At 45.7% G+C, this 23,750-nt stretch overlaps 2 protein-coding genes across 3 annotated transcripts in view; both read left to right on the plus strand.

The window, feature by feature from the left end:
• The first annotated feature begins 355 nt into the window (after nt 1-355).
• LOC132210074 (spectrin alpha chain, non-erythrocytic 1-like) lies at nt 356-23,505 on the plus strand. Its single transcript, XM_059649388.1, has 10 exons — nt 356-468; nt 1,915-1,995; nt 4,341-4,418; nt 12,239-12,411; nt 16,236-16,324; nt 17,635-17,790; nt 19,776-19,913; nt 21,293-21,549; nt 22,325-22,510; nt 23,404-23,505. Exons 5-9 carry the CDS (start codon nt 16,301-16,303, stop codon nt 22,476-22,478), a joined length of 729 nt encoding a protein of 242 aa, XP_059505371.1. The 5' UTR covers nt 356-468; nt 1,915-1,995; nt 4,341-4,418; nt 12,239-12,411; nt 16,236-16,300; the 3' UTR covers nt 22,479-22,510; nt 23,404-23,505.
• LOC132210075 (spectrin beta chain, non-erythrocytic 5-like) overlaps nt 23,435-23,750 on the plus strand; it is a 217,074-nt gene continuing 216,758 nt past the window's right edge. For both annotated transcript variants that reach the window (XM_059649389.1, XM_059649390.1), the window contains exon 1: nt 23,435-23,598. In XM_059649389.1, the coding sequence (XP_059505372.1) occupies nt 23,543-23,598 (56 nt within the window). In that variant the 5' untranslated portion in view covers nt 23,435-23,542. The remainder of the gene's footprint in view (nt 23,599-23,750) is intronic.

Consider the following 23,750-nt stretch of genomic DNA (forward strand, 5'->3'; position numbering starts at 1 on the left):
GTGACTTTTTTTATATTTCACAATGTGGGTATTCTTTGGAGTTTTCTTCCAGAAAAGATGGGAAAAGCAGAGCACTGGAATATTGTAAATGCAAAGATAAATAGGTACTTGTTGAGAGAGAAGTGGTGAAAGGTCATTCGGAGAGGCAGGAATGTAGATTTGAAGTTACGATCAGATGAGATAGAACCATATTGAATGTTTTACTCTTCCCTGTTAGTATGGGATGTGGCAGGTATGCTGTAAAATGTCAAATTGGAGTTTCAATACAAACTATTAACAAACTAGGTAATCAAGGCTTCAAATGCCAAAATCCTGAACCTTCAGAAGTTATTGAATGGTTGAATGCAAATTGTAGATTCAAGCTTGTTTAAAATCACTTAGTTTGTGCTGAATGACCAATTGCAGATATGGAAGCTTTGACACCTCAGAGGCAGAAGAGATTCCAGTATTCGATTCAGTGAGCACAAAGTAAGATTTAATCTTATGTGTGACTTAATTAAGTTTCATCCAAAATACAACAATGTGAAAGAAAATTGTTGGAACTTCCTGTAAGTTCTATGGAGGGCCTTACTGCCAGAGCAATGCAGCAAACACTGGACTGCAGCAGTCACATTAACAAAGTTGCTTGTTTGTATCTATAAATCTATACAGATTTTGTTTGTTTAAAAAAATGTTGCTTCAACAGAAAAGACCCAAAGGTGTTTAGTGAGCAATTGCTTCTCCATTCACTATTCAGACCTCCATTTGTAGCCTCACATTTAGATAGCTGAATTCTGAAGCAAGGATACAAAATTTTGAAGAATTGAGGTTCCTACCTTGTCCCCTACCCTCAGTCTGCCTGTGGTGTCTTCCAAATCTCCTGTGAAGGTTTTGAAGAAAAACCTACTCCCACTACATCTGGAGGGTGATCTATTTTATAAAAACAGCTGACCAAAGAATGAAATAGAAGCAGAGCTGCAGTCTTTTCTTTGCTGTCATTACAGTTGGTATTGCTGAGCTTAGACAAAAGAGATTTGCAGGCTAATGTCCACTGTGGGAGTTGAGGAACTCTAATATTGTCCAGAGAGACAGACACAAGTGGCTCTCAGTTGGTGACTTAATTCATATCCAGTGAATCGTTAAGCCAGCTACATTGCCCACATCTGACAATCCAGTATCATGGGGCAGAAGAGAGTTCAGCTGTCCTCATGAACTCCACACCACTTTGCCAAGAATGTCATGTCTCAGGCCAAGGCCAGTTGACTTGGAAAATGCAGCCCTGTATGTAGAGACAAAATCTGAAGTACTTCATTGGAAAGTTGGTTGCCCCTCTATATTTGGGCCTCGAACTCTTTGTCTAAGATATTTTTAAACTTTGCAACAAATGTAAAATGTTGCAGAAACGGATCTGTTACATCCTTCTCTCTCCCTCCTTCTCTCTCTCTCTCACTCTCTCTCTCTCTCTTCCTCTCTCTCTCTCTCTCTCTCTCTCTCTCTATCTCTCTGCTTCCACACTCCAGTCTCATGGTCTTATCCTGAAAACTGCCATTGAGGGTTTTGGGGCAACAAGTCACCATATTCTGTAGTTGCGTCTTGACCCGCTGTTACAAAATTAGCTGACAATGGCACGAAATACCGACTCAATGTCTTTCAGGCATATCAAGATAATTTTATTATGGATGTGGATGTTACCTTAAATTTACTTGATAGCACTTTTATGACCATTTGCAGGTCACCTGACAGTGCAAACAACAAGGTAGATGGGAAACCATGCACTCTAAAATCTATCATGAAAAAGAATAAATTTGAATACAATATGTGGTTCAGGTTTTGCTTCATTCAGTGTATGAGAAATACAAAGGAAACTGCCGACATGCAAACAATTACTGAGTGCAAGTGTTTGTTTAAAATGATATTCTTCACAATTAATTTCAGCAGCGGGAACAATGATAAAATTCCGAGCTGTGAGGAGCTTGAAAATCCAATGCCTCCAGAGACAGTTGCAGAGATCAGAAGGTAAGTATTGATCCAATGTGCGATGAAATGATGCTTTAAGCAGAATACCACCATGTGAAGGGCAATTGCTGGAGGGCCAGCATTTTCAGGAACATTATGTAGAGACTTTCTCCTGAAACTTAGCAGCATCTGTGGAGAGAAAGCAGAGTGGACGTTTTGAGTTGAGGTTCCCCTGTTCAGAATTTCACATCTCTGAAGAAGTGTCACTTGACTCAACTTGAACTCTGTTTTCCCTCTGCAGATGCTGTAAAACCTGTTGAGTTTCTCGAGCAACATCTGCCTTTCTTTCAGATTGTCGGCTTCCATAGTTTGTTCTTTTACATGAAAGAAACAGTTGGCTGTTGTTCTAATATTTGTTCTGTTCTTAGTGTTGTAAAAAGAAATTTTAGATGGAAGCTTGTGGTTCATGCTGCAGGCCTTCTGCTGGAACACAAACCTGGAGGCCTTGGCCAATTCCAGCGGTGACCAAGAAAGAGATTTTTTGCCGGGGTTACTCACCAGTGGATGGTTTGGCTCAGTTTTGACAGCTGCTAGTCCACAGAAAGGAATGGCAGACCAGGACCTTTCATAGCCCTACTGTTAATGGTGATGGTCACTGAGGTTGTGTAGGTGGGTGCCATCAGGGAAATGAGGGAGGCAGTCCTTCGAAGTCAAGGAGAGTCCAGATGTCAAAGAGAACTGGTCCATGTCAACATAGATTTGCAATGTGAAGGTGGTAAACTCCCTCCTTGCCATTATCTTGATCCTCCCACCTCTAATTTAATTGCCAGTGAATGACTGGGCATGCATTAACACACAGTCATTAATGGAACATTTCTTTTGCAACATTGGACTATGCATATTGAAAAACTTGACTCTCTAACTCTGTTTCCAGTGTTATTACATGCCCTATCTCCCCCCATTGCCCAAAAAAAGAAACAGGCTGTGGTATTTTGAAAACTTGTGTGATAGGTGAAATTCGTTCTTCGTTGCAGCTCCCCCAGCTCCTCTTCCAGACTCAACTCCTGTCACTTGCAAACCACCTTTTCAAGCTTGGAGGTGAAAAACAAATCACGATCTCTTGTAGTCGCACACATCAGAAATGTTGCCTGTTTAACAATTCCAGTTGATAAATACTTGAAAACTTGGGAGGGCTTGTCATTTGAAGAGTGGGTGAGGGTTTTGTTTCTGTACAGGATGGAGTTTAGAAGGATGGGAGGGAATTTCATTGAAACTGACAGAATACTGAGAGGCCTGGAAGGATTACACATGGAATGGAGGAGATGTTTCCACTTGGAGGAGAGATTAGGACATGTGGGAACAGTCGTGGAGTGAAGAGACCAGCCTTTAGAACTAAGGTAGGAAAGAATTTCTTCAGTCAGGGAGACGCTCATCTGTGGAAAACATTGCAGAAAGCAGTAGAGGCCAAATCATTAGGTCTATTTAAGATTGAGAGAGAGAGAAGGGTTCTTTATTAATAAGAGGATCAAGGGTTCCAGAAGAAGGCTGGCAATTGGGCTTGAGAAACATCACAGCCAGAATCGAATGGCAAAGCAGACTCAGGAGGTCAAATGAGCTAATTCTGCCCCTGAATCTTATGGTCTTATGGATTCCACACTAAATATTTCAATGGTCCTTTTGTGAGGAAGCCACTTCTGGGTGCAAATGATTGCTTAAAATGTCTTTAATTTTTGCCTTATGTGGTCAGGAAAGCAAATGCAATGTTGGCATTTATTTTGAAAGGACTTGAATGTAAAAACAGGGCTGTACCACTGAGGCTTTAAAAGGCTGTCGTCAGGCCATACTTGGAGTGCTGTGTGCAGATTTGGGCTCTATATCTCAGGAAGGATGTAATGTCCCTGGAATGGGTTCAGAGGACATTCACGACAATTGTTCCAGAAATGGAAAGCTAAACATATGGGGAAAGTTTGAGGACTCTGGAACTATACTCATTGGAATTTAGAAGGATAAGGGGGCTCTAATTGAAACTTTCAAAATACTGAATGGTCTGGACAGAGTGGATGTTGGGAAGATGCTTCCATTGATAGGAGAGACGAGGACCCGAGGGCACAGCCTTAGAATAAAGAGGAGACCTTTTAAATTGGAGGTTTGGTGAAACCTCTTCAGCCAGAGAGTGTTGAATCGATGAAATTCACTGCCACAGAAGGCTGTGGAGGCCAGGGCATTTATAACTGAGACAGATAGATGCCTGATTATCAAGGGGATCAAAGGTTATGGGGAGAAAGCAGGAGAATGGCGTTGAGGGACATAACAGCCATGACTGAATGGCAGAGCAGAATCAATGGGCGGAATGGCCTAATTGCTAATCTTATGTCTTACGGTCTTATGGTCTTAACTAATTGCAGGTCCAAAACCTTTGACAGCCCAAACTCTGAGAAAGACGAAGAACCAAGTTCACCAAAAGCGACTGTAGAAACCTCGAAGTAAGTTTCATCCTTCTGTGCTTCATTCATAATACATACCATGAAAATAAATTGCTGCGAATATAACAGCTCCTGAAAGATTATGTCACCATTCGAGATGATAAAAATCACATTAAAGAAACTTTACTCCCTCTGAGGCCATTGCCAGTAGTTAAATCAAAGACACATTTCAGCCTTTGATCCATAGAAAACATTCAAAAATGTTTAGTGAAAAATTGATTGGCCCTCAAAATCCAGACCTTGGTGGTCTAACTTGCAACAATACTAACTGCTAAACCTCCCACCTCCCCTCAAATGCACCAGCCTACGTAACTGGAGTGACCAACATATTTTCTCTGAAAATTTGGGAAGCAAACCATCTAGTGTAGTCATTCACCTGGACTTTGACCTAATGAAGGCTTGAAATACTGAGCATTTTGGGCTTCAGAATTTATTTTCAATGTTTACAAGTCAGTTGTAGATGCAAATCCTTTCCTTAATTTGTGCTTCATGAGCACTTGCAGCTGCAGATATTTTGGCCGTATAGATTGTCGGGTGGATGGGAATCAAGGTTTGCCAGACATGTGTGTATCCATGAGGAAGCAAATTTGATTGGAAATAATTTTGAAGTGTTTTGATTATGCTTCATTTGGAACACAGCAGTGTGAAAAGAGAATGATGGAGGACCATTGATTTCAAGACTTTTTGTGCAATTGAATGAATGCCACTTCAGACTATAGCAGTCACACTAAAGTGGCTGCTGGGCTGCCTCCCTGGAAAATTCACAATAGAGACAGTTGCCTTAACTTATAGCATCACCGTTGAAGCATCCAAAACACTTAGTTGGGAAATTGTTTTCAGATCAATATTGACATTATATTTCTGGACAATGTGGCTATGGTAAAAATACTCAAGAAATGGGTTCACCTCCTTGACCCCACCTCAGTACTTCTCTTTGTTCCTCTTTCCTGCTCAGCTGCATCCTCCCCCCAAACTTCTTCCAAGTTCATTGAAGTGTCGTCCAGACTTCCGTGACATTTGAAGAAATATGTCCACAATTAAGAATGTGACTTGCTCCTCGCATCCAAGCCTTGGTATTTCTCCCACACAATATTGCCATTGAATGCTTTGCATTTTTAATAATCTAAGTTGGCCATCTGCCATGTGTATTCATGGAGTCAGGTGCTTTTCCAAGTCAGACACCTGGAATTAATCCTGGGTTTATTCTGTCCAGATCTTTAACTAAACTGAGAACTGTTAAAGGAGCAGGAAAGAAAGATGAATAAAATTAATTTTTCAGCAAAACAGCCAATGGTGACTAATCTGTCCTGAGGCTTCAGTGAATTTGAGCAATGACAAATGCCTACGTCAGTGTTCCGAATCAAACTTTGAGTTACAAACTCTGCTTGTGAGGGTTGAATTGTCAATAGTCTGTAAGGAGCTTGAATTTATTTTTTCAGAGATGAGAAAGTTAAACTTAAATCCTTTCTTTTGGGATGTTTATTTTCCGTCCCAGTGCAGAGGTTCTTTATTTGACCTCTTTACTCCTCATCTACCCACTGGCTCCCCCTCACAGCCAAAAATCCCAACATTTATAAGAGGCTCCAGAAATTAAAATTGTGATCATATGCACGATTAAAATGATTTAACTGGTGTTTTATGACCAGTTGCAGCTGTGAAAATGTTGACATGTCACACTGTGTAGTGGGTGTAAGCCTAAGTTTGTCAGAAACTGAAGGAGTAATTGACAAGTAAATTTGATGTGATGACAGATTAAACCTGTTGTATGGTATTTGGGATCTAATAATGTGAAAGGAAACTATTGGGATTTGCTGTCAGATTATGTCAGGGTTGCCTCAGGAAGATATCCCAGTTGGCAGTGCAGTGAACACCAATCCAGACAATAGCAACTGCATGAAGCAACTGCTTGACTGCTGCTGAAATGTTTGGCTTATTTTGAGAGATGGGATAATGTTGAATTAGCATAAAGCATTCAAAGCTTTTCAATGGTAGATTGAATTTTGCTTGTCTTTCAGTTCTTTGAGAAGGTGACCAAACAGGTAGATGAGAGTAAACCGGTTGATGTGGTGTATATGGATTTCAGCAAGGCATTCGATAAGGTTCCCCACAGTAGGCTATTGTACAAAATGCAGAGGAATGGGACTGTGGGAGATATAGCAGTTTGGATCAGAAATTGGCTTGCTGAAAGAAGACAGAGGGTGATGGTTGATGGGAAATATTCATCCTGGAGTCCAGTTACTAGTGGTGTACTGCAAGGGTCGGTGTTGGGTCCACTGCTGTTTGTCATTTTTATAAATGACCTGGATGAGGGCGTAGAAGGATGGGTTCGTAAATTTGCAGACGACACTAAGGTCGGTGGAGCTGTGGATAGTGATGAAGGATGCTGTAGGTTGCAGAGAGACATAGATAAGCTGCAGAGCTCTGGATCCCCTTTGCTGCTTTACTCGCAGTCACACCACCCTGTCCCAGAGCACAGGCCACAGGAGGGGAAACAGTTTGAAGATTTGTCATCGATGCATATAGCGAAGATACAATCCCCTCTCTGTTTCCGTTTGATCCGATTCTCTGGGTTTAGGGGTCTGGCCACTGGGAGAGGAAACTACAGCCAGGGCCTTGATGGTGTAATGCAATTCCTGTCACTCTGCAATGTGACTGTCTCAAAATGTGAGCTGCCGCTACTTCACTCGGTATGTGATTCAGCAGAGCTGCTCTCTGTCTGGATATGACTGTGTCCATTTCTGGACATGGTTTATTCCTGATCTCCACTGTTGTATGTCTTGAGGTGCAGGGAGTAGCAGTGCCAAAACCCCTCTGCCTGACAGACAGACAGCAGTGTAACCACCTCTGTTCAGGTCAAATCATTGGGGCTTCACAGAAATGTGTCTGAGCTGATTGGGGTCGGGGGTGCGATGCTGAGGTTGTGTAGTTCTGAGTGTCTTTGGGGCGGCCTTGAGAATGATCTTAAACAGTGCATTTGAGTCGCCTTGAAACAGACATGATCCCGTGTCCCAGCTCATGATACGGTGAAACTGTTGCGTGTTGCAGATATTCTATGGTTACGTGGAACAGAGTGAGAGCTGGCTCAGCAATAAAGAGGTGTTCCTGGCTAATGAAGATAAAGGGGTAGGTTTTTCATTGATAAACGGCAACATCACCAAGTTGTACGAAGATGGGCACTGGAGGCCCTGCGCGTGGGCTTTGTCCATCCAAACCACTCCCTGTTTTTCATAAGTTTATGCTGATGAGGAGTAAAACTGCTGGATTCTGGGAATGTGTGGTTTGCAATTCAGACACCCAGTGGGACATCTACTTGTGAGCATGTGTGTGTGTGTGTGTGTGTGTGTGTGTGTGTGTGTGTGTGTGTGTGTGTGTGTCGGCGGGGTGATGTATGGTGGGTCAGTCTCTCAGAACAAGGATTGCACTCATTCATAGCAAGAGCCCATATATGCAGTCAATTAACATAGGGAAGCTGTTGTAGTGAATTTACTGCACTCTTATGCACAGCCAGGAAATTCTCTTGCATTTACCATCCTTTCTTTATTCATTCACCGTGACACTGACTAGGCCGGCATTTATTGCCCAGTCAGCCACATTGCTATTGTTCTGGAGCCCTATGTAGGCCAGAGCAGGTAATGATTACAGTTTCCTTCCCTAAAGGGCATTACAGAATCGTTCAATAAATTCAATAAATATCTGGAACAAACAGTCTAATGATGACCGTCGGGCGAGGGGGATCCCGTCTGATTAAGACCATAAGACATAGGAGTGGAAGTAAGGCCATTTGGAAACGGAAATGAGGAGACATTTCTTCAGCTAGAGAGTGGTGGGTCTGTGGAATTCATTGCCATGGAGCGCAGTGGAGGCTGGGACATTAAATGTCTTCAAGGCGGAGATTGATAAATTCTTGATCTCACAAGGAATCAAGGGCTACGGGCCGAGTGCAGGGAAGTAGAGTTGAAATGCCCATCAGCCATGATTAAATGGCGGAGTGGAGTCTATGGGCCGAATGGCATTACTTCCACTCCTATGTTAGAACATAGAACATAGAACATAGAACAGTACAGCACAGAACAGGCCCTTCAGCCCACAATGTTGTGCCGACCATTGATCCTCATGTATGCACCCTCAAATTTCTGTGACCATATACATGTCCAGCAGTCTCTTAAATGACCCCAATGACCTTGCTTCCACAACTGCTGCTGGCAACGCATTCCATGCTCTCACAACTCTCTGCGTAAAGAACCTGCCTCTGACATCCCCTCTATACTTTCCACCAACCAGCTTAAAACTATGACCCCTCGTGCTAGCCATTTCTGCCCTGGGAAATAGTCTCTGGCTATCAACTCTATCTATGCCTCTCATTATCTTGTATACCTCAATTAGGTCCCCTCTCCTCCTCCTTTTCTCCAATGAAAAGAGACCGAGCTCAGTCAACCTCTCTTCATAAGATAAGCCCTCCAGTCCAGGCAGCATCCTGGTAAACCTCCTCTGAACCCTCTCCAAAGCATCCACATCTTTCCTATAATAGGGCACCCAGAACTGGACGCAGTATTCCAAGTGCGGTCTAACCAAAGTTTTATAGAGCTGCAACAAGATCTCACGACTCTTAAACTCAATCCCCCGGTTAATGAAAGCCAAAACACCATATGCTTTCTCAACAACCCTGTCCACTTGGGTGGCCATTTTAAGGGATCTATGTATCTGCACACCAAGATCCCTCTGTTCCTCCACGCTGCCAAGAATCCTATCCTTAATCCTGTACTCAGCTTTCAAATTCTACCTTCCAAAATGCATCACCTCGCATTTATCCAGGTTGAACTCCATCTGCCACCTCTCAGCCCATCTCTGCATCCTGTCAATGTCCCGCTGCAGCCTACAACAGCCCTCTACACTGTCAACGACACCTCCGACCTTTGTGTCGTCTGCAAACTTGCTGACCCATCCTTCAATCCCCTCGTCCAAGTCATTAATAAAAATTACAAACAGTAGAGGCCCAAGGACAGAGCCCTGTGGAACTCCACTCACCACTGACTTCCAGGCAGAATATTTTCCTTCTACAACCACTCGTTGTCTTCTGTTGGCCAGCCAATTCTGTATCCAAGCAGCTAAGTTCCCCTGTATCCCATTCCTCCTGACCTTCTGAATGAGCCTACCATGGGGAACCTTATCAAATGCCTTACTGAAGTCCATATACACCACATCCACAGCTCGACCCTCATCAACTTTTCTAGTCACATCCTCAAAAAACTCGATAAGGTTTGTAAGGCACGACCTACCCCTCACAAAGCCGTGTTGACTGTATTTGATCAAGCCATGCTCTTCCAGATGGTCATAAATCTTATCCCTCAGAATCCTTTCTAACACCTTGCAGACGACAGACGTGAGACTTACCGGTCTATAATTGTCGGGGATTTCCCTATTTCCTTTCTTGAAGAGAGGAATTACATTTGCCTCTCTCCAGTCCTCAGGTACGACTCCAGTGGAGAGCGAGGATGCAAAGATCTTCGCAAGTGGCGAAGCAATTGCATTTCTCGCTTCCCAAAGCAGCCGAGGACAAATCTGATCCGGGCCTGGCGACTTGTCAATCTTAATGTTTGACAAAATTTTCAGCACATCAGCTTCGTCTATCTCTATCCATTCCAGCATGCACACCTGCTCTTCAAAGGTTTCATTCACTATGCACACCTGCTCTTCAAAGGTTTCATTCACTATGTTTTATGGTCTTATGGTCTTAATCAGATGTATTTCTCCCCATGATGGCCATCATTAGACTATTTGTTCCAGATATTTATTTAATTCAAATTTCAGCATCTGCCGTGGCAGGATTTGAACACAGATGTTACCTGGGTCTCTGGATTAACAGTCCCGTGAAAATACCACCAGGCCATCACCTCCCCAGGTTTACTACCTGCCGTAGGCTTCTTGGGAGGGTTTAGAGATGGACAATTAACTTCTTACGCTGTTTTATATCTCACTTTCCAAAGCCATTGGAGGTAAGGGCACTGTGCCGCAAACCACCCCAGTTGCAGGAACAGTGTCCATTATGCCATTTAGTGAGCTGGGTGCCGAAGGGGGCAGGAGGCCCAAGTTTATCAACATAACCAGGTCGATTATGTTAGTGAGCGGGTTCGATGATTCATTGCGGATGGTTTGACGCTCAGGCTGATGCTTGTTCCCAGTCAAACTGAACCAAACAGATTTTTTTAATAGTGCCACTCAAAACAAGTAGCAGGGGAATTCATTTGCAAAAAACCCCCCAGACCACCCAGGAAAATTCAGCTACAGAGGTGGCCAATCAGAGGAAGGTCACTCGTGTAACAAGAATGGAGTTGCTATTGCTCCAATCAGAGGCAACATCTGTCCGATGCTCAGTACTGAACCGTTCATGAGTGTGCCAAACCGTAGGAGGGGGAAAGGCGCAGTTTGTGATTAGAGGAGCAATGAGCAAGGGGTACACTAGAAAGGAGCTGTCTGACTGGAAGAGAGGGGCAGGAGGAGGAGGAGGATGAGGAGGAGGGGAAGAAGCTTAAACCCCAGCAGGAGTGGAAGGGAAGAGAACCTGCCAACAGAAGGTTGAGTTCTGGAGAAGGGGGGATGTGGCAGGAGGCCACACGTGGGTGGAGGGAGTATGGGCATTTCAAAACAAAGGGAAAGGCTGTAAGGGGGAAAGGAGAGGCTACAACAGATGGGGGACAGGGCAAAATGCATGGGTGGGAGAGGTAAGTTACAATACGGGGAGTGGGACACTGCAATAAGGCAGTGAAGGAGGTGCAAGTTTAACGAAGAAATAGTCAGCTATACAAAATCCAGGAAAACTTGAGCTCACTGAAGCCGTAAATGTATTGGGAATGAACATGGAATCTTTAGCTTGAGGACCCATAAATTCAGGAACTACTGTGCGGGGCTCACATGTAGTGAGTGCTATTGGAATGAACACTGTCAGTTGTTAAATTGAAATCAGAGATTGAGGTTAGAGATGCAATAAAAATGTTAAATGCCTGGTAGATCTTTCAGCTTTGTCTAAGTGGTATTATCAGTAGACAATTAATCCAGAGACCAAATAAATTACAAATGAATTTTATAAAAAATCTAGGATTAAGAGTCTAATAATAACCATGAAACTGTCACTGATTGTCAGGGAAATCCCAGCTGGTTCACTCATGCCCTTAAGGGAAGGAAATCTGCCATCCTTACCTGGTCTGGCCTACATGTGACTCCAGACCCACAGCAACGTGGTTGATTCTTAATTCCAATCTAGGCAATTAGGGATGGGCAATAAACGCTGGACCAGCCAGCAAGCACCAACAACCCATGAATGAGAAAAGAAATAATGGAGACGCACCAGTCTGTTTAGGGTGATGTTTTTTGTATGTTCCCGTAATTTTGAACAAAATTATGCCCATTGTCTTGTGCCAAATCATACACTGAGGTGTCTAAGAAATTTATACTTTCCTTTTAATTTGTGACTTTAAGTTGAAAGAATATTGTTGAATTCTTCTAATCCAGCTTCTGAATCAAAGTACCCAGGCTTTCAATGAAAGTGGCCACATCACCTCATAAATGAGTTAGCAAGAATGAAAAGAAAAAGTACCCCTGAAAATCAAAAAGTATCCCCCCCAAAAATCAAAAGCTCTCAGTAAAATTTAAAGAGCTCTCTAAACAAAAATAATTTGTGGCTGGTTCCAGCCTGCGGGGGAAATTAAAATAAGCAATTGACATTGAGCCAGAAGGCGTCCTCAACCGAGTCCCAGATTTTGTTTCAATGTTCTGAAAATCTGTAAAACCGATTTTTGAGAGTTGGCTTTACTACCCTGTTCTAGGATTCACTGACGAGTGTGGAGAATCTACAGCACAAGCACGAGCAATTTGAGAAAACAGTGGAAGCTCAGATGGAAAAGGTGAACCTGATGGAGAGGTTTGCATTACAGCTGAAGCAGAACAATCATTCTGACTGTGCGCACATCATCCTCAAGTGCCAAGCTGTTCTGCAAAGGTATCATATTGCGCTCGCACTGTAGATAACTATTCCGTTAAGAATGCTCATGAGCTTATTACTGCATCGCTGTGCTATTTCTCGGACTCAAAACATTGACTCTGTCATTCTGTTTCTCCACCGATGCTGCCAGATCTGCTGAGTTTCTTTAGCATTTTGTATGTATACATCTGTCATCCTGCTTGTTACAGACCCTCTCAAGTCAAAAGGCCAATGCCACATCATCACTGAGTTGAGTTACCATGACTGGTCTCCTTGACTGTGATACCGCCCCCAGGCTGTGCGAAAGTTCAGGATCATGGAAACATTAAACAGTGAGATGTCATTCCAAGATCAAGGCTTATGAAATAATGTATTATTACAGGATCACATTGAACAGTGCAGTGTTATTACAGAGCTATCAAATACTTGTGTCTTATTGCAGGATCCACGGGATATTAAACTGTGGGTTAGAGGATCAGACAGACGATCTGGAGTTGTTTCAGGATCCTGGGGGATATTAAATAGCAGAGAATTGTTACAGGACTATATAAATATTTGGGGTGTTTGTTATGAGATTAATAAATATTAAATATTTGGGGATAGTAAATATTTGGGTAATGTTACAGGATCCTGGGATAGTACACATTGGGAAATTAGTACAGAATCATGGGGATATCAGATATTGTGGTACTTGACAGGATCATAGGAATATTAAACTGTAGGGTGTTTTTACAGGATTAGGGCAGTATTAAACAATACAGTTTTATTACAGGCCTGTGGAGCTTTCAATTATTTGGGTCTTATTGCAGTATCATGGTAATATTAAACAGTGGGATGTTATTACAGGATCAGGAAGGTATTAAATAGTTGGGAATTATTGCAGAATCATACTGGTCTTAAATATTGAGCATCTATTTATTACAGGATTATGGTGATATTAAATTTGGGTTTAATTGAAAGACCTTATGGATTTTAAACTTTGGGGTATTATCAAAGTATCATAGATTTGAAATAGGTCAACATAACAGAATCCTGGAGATATTAAATATTGGGTTATTATTACAGGATCCTAGGGATAGTAAACTGCGGGGTAATTTTACTGGATGGGAGAATATGAAATAGTGGGTGTTATTACAGAATCCCTGTGTTATTAAACAGAATTCCAGGATCATATCAATTTAAACAGTGGAGTAGTATTACAGGATCATGGTGATTTGAAATGATGGGGTGTTATTTTAGGATCATAGTGATATGAAACAGTGGGTGTTATTAGAGGATCATGGGCATTTGAAATTGAGATATTATTACAGGATCATAGAGATATGAAATAGTGGGGTATTATGTTATACAAATCCATGTCATCTAACAGAAGGATAGGAATAGAAATTTACCAGTCAGTCCCTTGACAACAACAAAAGTTGCTGGAAAAGCTCAGCAGGTCTGGTAGCATCTGAGAAGAAAAAACAGAGTAAATGTTTTGGGTCCGGTGACCCTTCCTCAGAACACAGATGCTGCCAGACCTGCTGAGCTGTTGGTTGGAACTAAGGTAAAGATCTGACATGGCATCAATTAAATGGTGAAACAGGCTCAAGGGTCTGACTAAAAACCAAAAGAGTTGCGGATGCTGTAAATCAGGAACAAAAACAAAAATTGCTGGAAAAGCTCAGCAGGTCTGGCAGCATCTGTGTTCTGAGGAAGGGTCACCGGACCCAAAACATTTATTCTGTTTTTTCTTCTCAGGTGCTACCAGACCTGCTGAGCTTTTCCAGCAATTTCTGTTTTTGTTCCTGATTTACAGCATTGGTAGCTCTTTTGGTTTTTAGTCAGTACCTTGAGCCTGTTTCACCATTTAATTGATGCCATGTCAGATCTTTACCTTAGTTCCATCCAACTACTTTGGATCTATGTCTCTGAGCACCCCATCTATCCGATACTGTACCAGTCAACCTCATGATGAAATCCTGCTGACCCTGAATCTGAACAGCTTTCTGGATGTCAGGGTGCAGACTTCCCATTCTCTTTGTGAGAGCAAGTGCTTTCTGACATCATCCCTGAGCAGCTTGGCTGCAATTTTAAAATCGAGTCCCCTCCTTTGGTTCTCCGACCAAAGAAAATAGATTTGAACTACCCTGAAACATTGCTTAATCGTCCCAAACACTGTAAATCTTGTACTTTCAATGAAACACAAACCCACTCAATGCAATCTGTCTTGGTGATTTAATCTTGTAACAAACACAGAGAGAGTATGTATCTTCTTCAGAACTCAGGTCTGACCCAGTCACTCCAGATGTCATATGTATTATACAACCACACTCAGGATTCCTGAGATAATGCCAATATTTTATTTGTCTTTCCAATTGCTTTTTCCACTACCTTTTGTGGTTTCTGTACATGGGCCTCTTGAACTCTCTGTTCCTTCATTATTCCCAGAATTCCACATATAGAAAATATTCTCACCTCTCTTTCCAAGTGTCAACATAGAGGGTCTCCCCACTGCCACACATTAAATTCCATTTGCCGCAGTTCTGCCTACTCACTTGACCTGTCAATGCTCCGTTTCCTACTCCCATCTGTAATGTTTGCCCTACCACCTAACACAGCTCTCCACTACTTCTTCCAATGCATTTATAAATATAGTGGAAGGTTGAGATGCTAGTGCAGGGGATAATTCACAATCTGTCACACAATGGCACACAAATACTTTATCCCTGCTCTCTAGCTCCCACCTCTTGGATCACCCCTTACCCATGTCGATAGGTTGTGAAGAGTTGGTCAATAGTGCAGAAGTTAAACATTGCGAAAAGGAGGTGTAAAATTGAGGCTTTTCATCTTGTACTCATCAGGATAAGAAACAGATTTGAACAAAGGCACATTGATTGTTGCAGCATGTGTAGAGGGTGCTGACTGGCTGGACAGTTATTGGCCTGGAGCTGTCAGCGTTATCAGTTTGAGTTGCAGTGCGATGCCTTCACATCTGCTTAACCCCCTGTTTTATATCATCAAACAGAATTTGTACATACAGTGCACCCTTGGAGGTAAAAAGAATCATGAAAATGTCCAATCTGTGTTCCATTCCTGTGGCAGTGCCCTCACCTGCCTGGGTTGACAAACTAAGATTGACATTTTAACTGTCCCTGTAGTATCTCCATGTTATCGAGGGCCCAAGATCACCATCGCCTTCTTATGCTCTATAAATCGGTGTCCCCTTCTTCCTGTCTGTTCCTTATGTCCTAATTCTGATGTGTGCAGGATACAAAGCTTTGCCTCTCAGTTTCCATTGATCAGAAGGTTGTGTACAATTCCCTATGATGTTTTTATTTTTGCATTGTGCCTGATAGGAAAGAACCCTGCAGAAAGAGGTCTTCCCTCAGCAGATTAGATTCCCTACTGTGTGGAAACAGGCCCTTCGGCCCAACAAGCCCACACTGCCCCTTGAAGCATCCCACCCAGACCCATCCCCCTATAACCCCCACACTCCTGAACACCACAGGCAATTTAGCATGGCCAATCCACCTAACCCGTACATCTTTGGACTGTGGGAGGAAACCGGAACACCCGGAGGAAACCCACGCAGACACGGGGAGAATGTGCAAACTCCACGCATCCAGTCGCCTGAGGCGGGAATCAAACCCGGGTCCCTGGCGCTGTGAGGCTGCAGTGCTAACCACTGAGCCACTGTGCAAGTGAGTTCCTGTTGGATGTATGTGCAAGCAGTGAACACAGCAGCCTCCTCGTTCCATTTACACAAACTTTTGATCAACAGTTATGTGTCTGGCTGCTGTCATTTAACCGTGTATTCTCACCCTACAGTTATCTATCTTTTTATTCGTATCATCTCTTAGAAAACAAGTTGCTGGAAAACAGCGAACAGTGCAGAAAGGTCCTGGATCAGTCCAAACAGCTGCAGATGTTCCTGAGAAGTTCGTATGAGGTAAGAGGCCCCATCACTGTGCAAGTACAGTACAAGACCCTGTAAATAAATTGAATCATACTGGACCCTGTTAATAAACTGGATCATATCAGACTCTGTCAATAAACTGTACTGTCCCAGATCCACTTAATAAACCAGATTCTATCAAACCCTGTTAATAAACCAAATTGTTTTACTTATAAACTTTATATTACATTATTTATTCAATAAGAGATTGTTGAAATGATTGTTTCCTTCAAATGAACAATAATCGATTGCCCATCTACCTGTTTTGGTTCTTAAAACTCTTTGCTGGAAAGGAAAGTTGTTTGGACGCACAGCCTCCTCTTTAACCTATGATGTGGATGCTTGATGCTGGTCAGTACTTGCCTGCTAGTTCCTAAAACTACTTTTGATCCAAAGAGAGGGCAGAACATGTTGAGAGAGACAATCACGTTTTAACCAGAGGGCAGAATAACCTTGAGCTCTGACAGTGGGCCCCTGAACTACAATTCATTTGTAAATTAACACCGTGTTTACATTATAACATTCGAGTGCTGCTGCTGCTTCAGCGGTGTGGGGGGGGGGGGGTGGTGGTTGCAAGAGGGAGTGCTAGAGAGTAACCTCATTTTACAGAAACATCCCACAGCAATTCACGTGCAGTTACTATTTTCTCTTTGCTCTTTCATGGGATATGAGAGTCGCAGGCACGGCCAGCATTTGCTGCCCATCCCTAACTGCCCTCGAACTGAGCGACTCTCTGGGCTGTTTCAGAGAGGGGAACAGTTCAGAGTCAGTCGCATTGCCATGGGCCTGGAGTCACATGTAGGCCAGACCCAGTAAGGGCGGCAGATTTCCTTCCTGAGTGAACCAGGTGGGTTTTAATGAGAAGCAACAATGATTTTGTGGTTGCTGTCACTGATGGTTAAATGTCAGTTATGAGGTTTATTTGTTGAATTAAAATGCAATAAGAACATGCGGTGGGATGCGAACCTGTCTCCCCGGAACGTTACTGGACCGACGAAATTACCACCATCTCACCTGTAGTGTGGTGTAGGTGGTGGCCTTGACAACAAGTATCCGATCCTGACTAGGATAAATCCCTTGCTCTTCCTCAAAATGGTACCGCTGGGCTATTACCCGTCCAGCTAATGGATTTCGCATTTCTGCAGAAAGATAGTCAATATTTTTGTCGATCTACGCAGTTTGGAGTGTCAGTGGACGGGGGTCGGGGGGGAGTGTCGCGGATGGGACTGGAAGGCTGGGGATGTTTGTGTGTCCTACTGGCAGTCTGATGGTTGTGTTTTTATTTTCTCCCCACCACCCAACAGTCCCGACAGGCTATTTCATGGCTGAATGAGAAGATCGGCGTTGCCCTGGATGAGAGCTGGACAGATCCCAGCAACCTGCAGGGAAAGCTGCAAAAACATCAGACCTTCGAGGCTGAGGTCATGGCCAACCAGAACCGGATCCATAGCATCGGCACGGTGAGTGCCTCTGCACGGAATTTGACTGGCGTCGCAGCCAGGACCCCTCGTGCCCCCTGGCTGCAACAAGATACGTTGGTGCGGCAGGGAAACCGGCAGCTTGGCACCAGCGTCTCGACTCGCGGGAAGGACAGCTGCCACCTGCAAGTGCAGTTTTGCCTGCACTGAAGGGGCTGTGCCAGTGCAGGGCCAGTGTAAAAGGGCACCTTTCATTTATATAAACACCTGCCCCCACTCCCGGCCAAATAACTTTTTTCACATGCCGCGGTTTCAAATGCTCCTGTCCCTTCCTGGTTCATCTGATTTTTGTGCGTCATGTTTATTTTTCCCCTGCTTGGGGTATTCAGCGGCAGCCTTGGGGTACTGAGGGTGGGGGCGTTGAAGTCCCGTGGGAAGCGTCAGGACCACGGAGTGCCAGCACCTGTGACAATTGGGGTGGGTGCAGTGGGGAGGTTGGGGGTCCGGGGGGGGCGCGGGTGGCAGCCTGATTTGAAAAGGGCAGGCAGTCCTGGCAGCACCACCGACACCCACCATTAGGGGAACAGGTAGCCAAAAGGCAGAGGTGCCCCTCCTGGAGGTGGCGGTAGGTGGGTATGGTCAGGGACAGCTGGAAACAGAGTGGACTCAAGGGAGCATCTGTCATGCTGGGCCTGCTGGGAGGCTGCCCGGCTTTAGTACCGGGTATATGAACGGACTGAGTCTAGTCTACAGTTTGTCTAACTGCACGTTACAACACTCAGACCTGTAACCAGCAGCTGTAAGACTGAACCGCCTCATTCCCCAGGAAGGGCAATTCTCCCTGATTCCCAGATTGGTCACGTCCACTCCAGGAAGGAACAGGAATAGACTGTTCGACTCCCCGAGCCTTTAACTGCAGGCCAGTTCAATTACGACTGCTGTACGCCAGATCCCATTCTCCCCATTCTTTGTTGTATATCCAATGACAAACACGAATCTATTAGTTCGCAAATATTCACAACCCTTTCGGGAGTGGATTTCAGTCACCCACTCTGAAATTTGTTCTGATTTCCCTTGCACAGCACGAGCCCCCAGCATCCAGTTATCCACCTCTTCTAATCCCATTTTCCAGCATTTGGCCGGTATTTGACCAGCCAACTTGCGGGATGTGGTGTTTCAAGAGCTGGTCGAAATAGTTCTGAAAGGTTTTGAGGGTTCCCGACCTCTTAGATAATGAGTTCCAGATATCCACAATTCTTCTAGTGAAAACTATTTTCCTCAAATCCTCTCTAAACTTGCTGCTCTGTGCCTTAAAACCAGGTTCCTCCCCTGGTTACTGACCTCTTTGCCAAGGGGAAAAGATTATGCCTATTGAGCAGATCTATGCCCCTCATGACCTCGTACACTTCAGTCAGCCTTCCCTCAGCAGGTCGGGCAGCATCTGCGGAGTGAAATCAGAGTCAACTTGCGGGCACTGAACTCGAGACATTAACTCTGCTTTCTCTCCAGAGATGCTGCCACGCCTGTTGCACTTTTCCGAGAAGTATCTGTTTTTGTAATGATTATATCTGGATGATTATCTTCCACAGTGCAATCACATCCCTCCTATAGTGTGCCGTCCAGAGCTGCGCACACCTCCAGCTCTGGCCTAACCAACATTTTGAAAAGCTCCATTGTAAAATTAATAGGGGCCTTGTGATGGAGCGGTAGCGCCCCTTCTTCTGGGCTGGCCCACCTGGGTTCAAGTCCCACCTGCTTCAGAGGTGTGTATCAACACCCCTGATTGGAAAATATCCAGCTCTTAAATTTCGGATTTTACGTCCAAAACTCAGCTATTGGATAGAGTTGCTCCCGTTAACTATCTTAAACACCTCAATGATTTCATCAAAAGCTGCACAAATCAGAGGGGTGCCAGTCCGGTCCCCATTGCCACGTGGCCCCTGCCCGTTTCCTGTGATGGTATTAAAGTTTGGTTGTGTGTGGCGCGCTCTTAGAAATATTGATTGTGACTTGTAACCCCACTGTAGGAAGGTGAGCGTATGATTGAGGCCGGGCATTATGCTGTAACGGAGATCGAACCGTGGATGAAGCAGATTCAGGAACTGTGGAGCGAACTGCTGGAGAACTGCCAGAACAAGAGATCCAAGCTGATCGATGCGCACAAGGTATTTGAACAGCGTCGCACTCGCGCTGCATTGCTCTCAGTGTAAGCGTTAGTTATGTGACGATTGTATCAGCTCCCCGCTGACCTCACAGCGATGACTGTCTGCATTCAGGACGCCAGCTCCAACACTGGTACTTCAGTCCCAGCTGCACTGTAGCCCACAAATACTGCTCTAGCCGTGAGTGTAGATAAAGTATCAATGGATTACTGGGGCGAGGTGGGGGGGGGGGGGGTGACGTCAGGTCAGAGGTCATCCCCACGCTGGCGCATTTGTCAGGCCAGTCACGGGGGTGAAAGCCCCTGTCCCATGTGACTCCCTGCACGTACATGCTTCAGAAAGCCCAGTGGCTACTCGAGGCAGTTTGTGAGAGTGGGATCCCCAGCCAGTGAAAGGCCAGCTTCAAAATGGCGCCCTGGTGATCGCAGGGTACAGTGTGGCCGAGGGTCACCGTTTCCAGATCACCTGCCTTGTAAACAGGCACAGCATTTCAGCAGCAGGGCGCGGAGTGGGGTGAGGGAGGGTGGGGGGGGAGGGTGAAGGGGGCATGAGGGAGGGTGCGGGTGAGGCAGGGTAAGATGGGAAGGGTGATGTCGGGGTGGGTGGACGAGGCTGAGGGAGGATGAAGGAAAGTGAGGTGGTTGAGGGAGGGTGGGTGAGGGAGGGTGAGATGGTTGAGGGAGGGTGAGGATGAGATGGGTGATGGAGAGTCAGGTGGGCGAGGGAGGGTGAGGGAAAGTGAGGTGAGTAAGGGTGGGTGAGGAAAAATGAGATGAGTGTGGATGATGGAGAGTGTGGATGATGGAGAGTGTGGATGATGGAGAGTGTGGATGATGGAGGGTGAGGGAGGACGGGGGGTGAGGGAGGACGGGGGGTGAGGGAGGACGGGGGGTGAGGGAGGACGGGGGGTGAGGGAGGACGGGGGGTGAGGGAGGACGGGGGGTGAGGGAGGACGGGGGGTGAGGGAGGACGGGGGTGGTGAGGGAGAGTGAGGCAGGTGTGGGTGTGGAGGGTGACGGAGAGTAAGGTGGGTGAGGATGGAGAGTAACGTGGGTGAGGGAGGGTCAATGTAAGGGTGGGTGAGATGAGGGACAGCACTGAGGGATGGTGAGGGTGAAGGTGAGCTGACGGAGGGTGAGCCATCAGTTGGTCACTGAGCATCTTAGTTACAAGGCAATAGAGCAGACAGAGCACAATGCTAAGGTGAGCTGACTGCACTTGTGATTGACCCCTGCCTGAGCGAGGGACACTTGCCAGGGTCCAGCCTGCTGCCCAGTGCCCCCAGAGGAGGTGGTGGGTATTGAAGGTGTGATAGCTGTGGGGATGAGCAGTACCCGTGGGTGTGGGTATTAACCACCCCTCGTTCTCTGTGATCGAGGCAGGCACTGAACTTCCAGCGGAGTATTGATGATGTGGAGAACTGGCTGAGTGAAGTAGAGAAGCAGTTGAAGCAAGCTGGCCAGCCCACTGACCTGGCGTCTGTGAAGAACCTCCTGAATGAACAGCAAGACCTGGAAGAGGACGTCAGCAGCTATGTGGAGAGGATGCAGTCTCTACTGGATCAGTCTGAACAGTTTGTCCAGGACAACCATTTCCTGGCTGAGGGCATTTGGGACAGAGTCAGCAATATACTCGAGAGGTAACCCCACACGCACACTCAAACCGAGCCCTGCCGACTGGGAATACCTAGTCTCACTGTATTCCCACTGTCATCCCACTGTATTCAGTACCAGAGGTTTCCTTCCCTCCCAGAGTACCACCCTATCTATCGTTCTCTCACACACTTCATGTGGAGCTGAGTGATTAACTTCCTCTGAATTCTGGACACTCCCTTCCTGCTGTTCACCGCAGCATTGAGTTACATCCTGTCATTCCAGACACTTACCTCCAGCATCATGTGCGAAAGTTAGCAATCTGTTTAATGTCAGTAATGTCCCTTTATCCTTCACAGTCCTCAATCATCTCTGAGTGTCCTTTTCAGTTTTAGACATGCCCAAACTATTTTTGTGTTGGCTGCAACCCCTCTGGGTCTCTGTATCCTCCTCCTCCGAGAGAGAGAGAGAGAGAGAGAGAGAGAGAGAAAGGGATAGCCCAGTGCTCCTCTTCTAGCTGCTCTCCTGTCATCCCTGCACCTTTCACTGCTCATACAGCTCCAAGGCTGTAGAAACGCCTCCCTCCTCCACAAACCAGTCCATCTCCATGACTGTCCTTAAAAACAGACTCCATAACCCGCCTTAGTATCTCCATCTGTGGCCCAGTGTCATATTTGGTTTGGCGCTGTTTTACTCTTGTCCAAAGGCACTATATAAATATAAGCGGTCACTCCTGTTCCATCCATGCCACCAGCGCTTGTTGTTGTTGTTGTTAGGAGTGTGTGTCGGTCCCATGCTGACAGTGAGTCTGTGTTATTCCAGGTACCAGGCACTGGGAGATCCATCAAGGAGAGGCACCGGGCCCTGGAGGACAGTGCCCACCTCTACCGGCTGTTCCGGGACCTCGATGCTACCCAGGCCTGGGTCCAGGAGAAGCTGCTGCTGGCCACGGTCAAGGATGTTGGGAACTCACTGACCGCTGCCCAGAGCCTACACAACAAACACCTGGTGAGGGGCCAGACATCAGACTCAACACCCACCCCCGGGGTGGGAGGAGGAGGGAATGGGAGGATTTGGGGGTGTGGGGGAAGGGAGGGTCAGTCTCGGGACGAGGGGGTAGGGGGTCAGTCTATGGATGATAGAGGAAGGGTCTGTCTCAGGACGAGGGGGGGAGGGTCAGTCTCGGGTAAAGTGGGGGCAAGGGTCAGTCTTGGAACTATAGAGGGTGAGGGTCAGGGTGATGAAGTTTCAAGTTGTATCGGATTCTCCTCTGTACGCAGGCTTTGGAGAATGAGATCCATAACCACGATTCCCTGATTGAACCCATAATGGAGTTGGGGCAGAGTCTGGTAAAAGCTGGTCACTTTGCTGCCCGTGAGATTTCCAAGTGGGGTTAGCTGTCTGAACGTGACTATAAGACAGAGAGCTTATCCCTCTCCCTCAGCATGTCTGTCTGACAGACAGCTGACCTGGTGCAAGGCTGCAGCGTTCCTGCCCCTGAATTGGCTGGCTCTGGTTGTTGGCACTTACCCTCATGCTCAGGTGATGGTTCAGCAATGAGTTCCATTATCTACAGAGGTCACAGGAGGAGGGTGGGGGTGTTTGGCAACTGGGGCAATGTCACCGTATGTTGGGAGAAGGTTGCATGAGGCTGCAGTAATGGATATGCAGTGTGTGTGTGGGTGTGTATGTATGTGTGTGAATGTCTGTGTAAGACTGTGCATCTGTATGTCTGGGTGTGTGTGTGTGAGAGTGAGAGTGACTGGGTCACTCGTGTGTGTTTGTGCGTGTGTGAGAGTGACTGGATCACTGTTTGTGTGTCAGGGCGTGTGTGCTGTGTGAGATGGTGTGGAACAGCAATGCTGTACTCCGGCTCACTGCTGGTCTCTGCTTATTGCCAGCTGCTGGAGGCGGAACTATGGATGAAGGACAGGAAAGCACAGCTGGAGATCTGACTACAGGAAGGATGAAGAATCCACGCAGGCTCTGCTTCGGAAGCTGGAAAACGTTGAACTGGAATCTATCAGCTACCAGTCCAGGATGCTCAAACTGAGGGAAACGGGGAACAATCTTTCCAGCATCAGCCACCCTGACAGGTACATCCCCCACACCCCTAAAGATCAGAAACAGCATCAATCAGGATTGATGTAGGAATGGGAGCAGGTCATTCATGGCACTCAAACCTGATGTTTCTATTCATGGCTGATTTGATCATGGCCAAAAATTCACATTCCCACCTACTCCACAT

Source organism: Stegostoma tigrinum, chromosome 10 (assembly GCF_030684315.1).
Source record: "Stegostoma tigrinum isolate sSteTig4 chromosome 10, sSteTig4.hap1, whole genome shotgun sequence".
In the NCBI taxonomy this organism is placed as follows: domain Eukaryota; kingdom Metazoa; phylum Chordata; class Chondrichthyes; order Orectolobiformes; family Stegostomatidae; genus Stegostoma; species Stegostoma tigrinum.

What these genes read in the sequence shown, in the direction of transcription:
- LOC132210074 (XM_059649388.1), top strand. Translation starts at nt 16,301, where the DNA reads ATGTTCCTGAGAAGTTCGTATGAG. An exon ending in TCCTGAGAAGTTCGTATGAG is followed by an intron (nt 16,325 to 17,634) that starts GTAAGAGGCCCC and finishes ACCACCCAACAG; the next exon opens with TCCCGACAGGCTATTTCATG. An exon ending in AGCTGATCGATGCGCACAAG is followed by an intron (nt 19,914 to 21,292) that starts GTATTTGAACAG and finishes TGATCGAGGCAG; the next exon opens with GCACTGAACTTCCAGCGGAG.